The sequence below is a fragment of the Pezoporus occidentalis genome, unplaced genomic scaffold, assembly GCF_034315485.1.
Source record: "Pezoporus occidentalis ecotype Australia unplaced genomic scaffold, CSIRO_AGI_Poc_V1 ctg2996, whole genome shotgun sequence".
In the NCBI taxonomy this organism is placed as follows: Eukaryota; Metazoa; Chordata; class Aves; order Psittaciformes; family Psittacidae; genus Pezoporus; species Pezoporus occidentalis.
Genome location: NW_026914936.1, coordinates 2,051 through 4,678, shown reverse-complemented (window position 1 = coordinate 4,678; position 2,628 = coordinate 2,051). Strand labels below are relative to the sequence as shown.

The 2,628-nt window shown below is 53.0% G+C and overlaps 1 protein-coding gene across 1 annotated transcript; it reads right to left on the bottom strand.

The window, feature by feature from the left end:
- Positions 1-50: 50 nt before the first annotated feature.
- Positions 51-2,311, bottom strand: LOC134167818 (adenylate cyclase type 10-like; the record flags this gene model as incomplete). Its single annotated transcript, XM_062626883.1, has 3 exons — positions 2,209-2,311; positions 573-778; positions 51-144 (listed from the first exon to the last, which is right to left on the bottom strand). Coding segments are annotated over exons 1-3 (403 nt in total), but the record flags the coding sequence as incomplete, so codon positions are not given.
- Positions 2,312-2,628: the final 317 nt, after the last annotated feature.

Here is a 2,628-nt window from a genome sequence, read left to right as displayed (position 1 = left end):
AGGCCCCACGTTTCCAAGCAAAACCAAAACAAGGTGAATCTGGCACTCACATTCGTTTTCCGTGAAGCAGCACTTCTCCTTCTGTGGAAGCTTGTCTAAAACATTTTGGCATTCCGACAGAGACATCTGGTTCATGCCCGTAACCTGAAGGTACACAGAAGGAAAGCACTTGACACTGGCTTCTCCAGGAGTCCCAGGGGACAGATCCTGCCCTCCACTGTCACTGTCCAGAAAAGGGGAGAAGAAGCCTATCTGGCTGGACAGGACAGCAGTGCTTCCTCAGAAACACTGGAGCTGAGCAGACGTCTTCCAAGCATCCCCCAGCTGTCAACAGCTCCGTGACCCACGGAGGACACTGCTGGTGGGGCCAAAACTCTTCCAGTGCCTCCTGACCCCTCAAACGAAGCAAGCCCAGCCCAGAGTTACTCCTAACATAGAAGGACAAGAGCATCAGCTGCTCTCCCCTTTCACAGCTACAACTCTCTCCACATTCAGCTCTTCAGCTTTCTGAGGCCTCCCTCCTTCAGGTCCAGGTCCTCAGAATGGCTCTAGATGCTGTCCCATCCACCTACCTTCACAGCTGTTTTGCCCGCAATATGGCTGGTTCTGAGCCTGTGCTTCTCACATAGCTCCCAGCAGGAGGCTGAGAGGACAATTTCACCTGCTTCCGCAAGCTTTTCGGCCTCACAGACATCCTCCAGGGCCTTGCCAATGACACAGAAGTACTGCTGCCTCTCGTCTCCAAACCTCAGGTGGTGCATATTCCCTGCAGAGATCCCTGGGAGAGAGAGAGGGAGAAGCAGAGCTCTACAGCCTCCAGCAGTTCAGCTGTTCAGAAGCCAATCTGAACCCCAGCGGGGAGATGGTCATTATGGAGGGGGAGGGCATCCTCCATCCTTCTCGAGGGGCTACTGACACAGGACCCTTAAATGGGTGTTAAGAAACAGACAAACCAAGTGGACAGTGACACTGTGTTGAGAGTGCTGGCTGTCTTAACCTGCCCCAGAAACCCAGCAAACCAAGCCCCTGATCACCGCCCACCCCCTTTACATGCAGGCGGGTTGTAGCTGTCTGCTCAAGAAAAACTACAGCCTGCAAAACCCTTCTCACAGCCTTAAGCAATGCAGCTCTCCTTTGCTCTTTGTGAAAGGCAGGGGAGAATCCAACACGGAAAAGGATGCAAAGCTGCCTCCACCTGAAAAATGAAGGGATAAGTTCCTCCTGCAGGCATCTGGCCGACAGCAGATGCTCAAAGACCCCAATATTCAACCTGACACCTGCTCTTCCTTTGAGCTTCACAGAATCATAAAGCCATAGAACAGTGAGGGCTGGAAAGGACCTTAAGATCACCTAGATCCAGCCCCACTGCCATCTCGCACTAGACCATGTCACCCAAAAGGCCGCCAGATTGGTCAGGCAGGATTTCCCCTTAGTGAAGCCATGCTGGCTGTCACCAAGCACCTTGTTGTTTTTCATGTGCCTTAGCATGCCTTCCAGGAGAATCTGCTCCAAGATTTTGCCAGGCACAGAGGTGAGACTGACTGGTCTGTAGTTCCCTGGGTCATCCATTTTCCCCTTCTTGAAAATGGGGGTTATATTTCCCTTTTTCCAGTCGTCAGGAACTTGACATGACTGCCATGATTTTTCAAATATGATGGACAGTGGCTTTGCAACTTCATTCACCAGCTCCTTCAGGAACCGCAGACGGACTGCATCAGTTCCCATGGGTTTGTGCACATTCAGGTTCTTAGGATGATCTTGAACCAGATCCTCTCCTACAGTGGGCCGAAGGTCTTCATTCTCACAGTCCCTGCATCTGCCTTCCAGGACTTGGGTGGTGTGCTCAGAGCATTTGCCAGTGACGGCTGAGGCAAAGAAGTCATTAAGAACCTCAGCCTTCTCCAAATCCAGGGTAGCCAGTTCTCCTGATAGCTTCTGGAGAGGGCCCATGTTGCCCTAGTCTGTCTTTTTATTTGCTACATACCTATAGAAGCTCTTCCTGTTATCTTTCAGATCCCTTGCCAGATTTAATTCTAACTGTGAACGCACACAAACCCAGTGGTCTGGTGTCCAACTACAGGTGGCCCCTTGAATGCTTGCAGGAGATGCTTTCCTTTGGCGCTAGCCCCGGGCAGGGATCCCTGCGTTCCCTGCCAGTGTGAAGCACAGGAGAGTGCCACAGATCTGCACCTGGCACAGCACTTGTACCTATCTTAAGTCGGAATTTCTGACCCACGAGCATGTCATGCCTCCGGTACTTCTTCTGGATCTGCCAGCTACAGTGCACCACAAGGCTGATGGTCTTGGCCATCTCACTGGGTCTTGCTCTCCACAGCAGCAGCACAGCATCCCCTGGGGAAAGCAAGGGAACGTCAAGGCTCTGCTGAGACCTGACTCTCCCTGACCTACGCTCCATGGCAGGGACAGCAGAAACCAGATGACGTGCTGAAAAAGATGGACTTGTGGGAGGCCATAGGCCTCTGGAGGACCTCTGGACTCGCTGGCACTCCTCCTCCTCTTGCGGCCTGGCAGCCTGAGCTGTGCTGTCACCAGCCCGTCCCCCCATTCCCCCGTCCCCCCGTCCCTCACCAGCACTCCAATAAATGCCTTCGGCTTCACCTTCTAGTA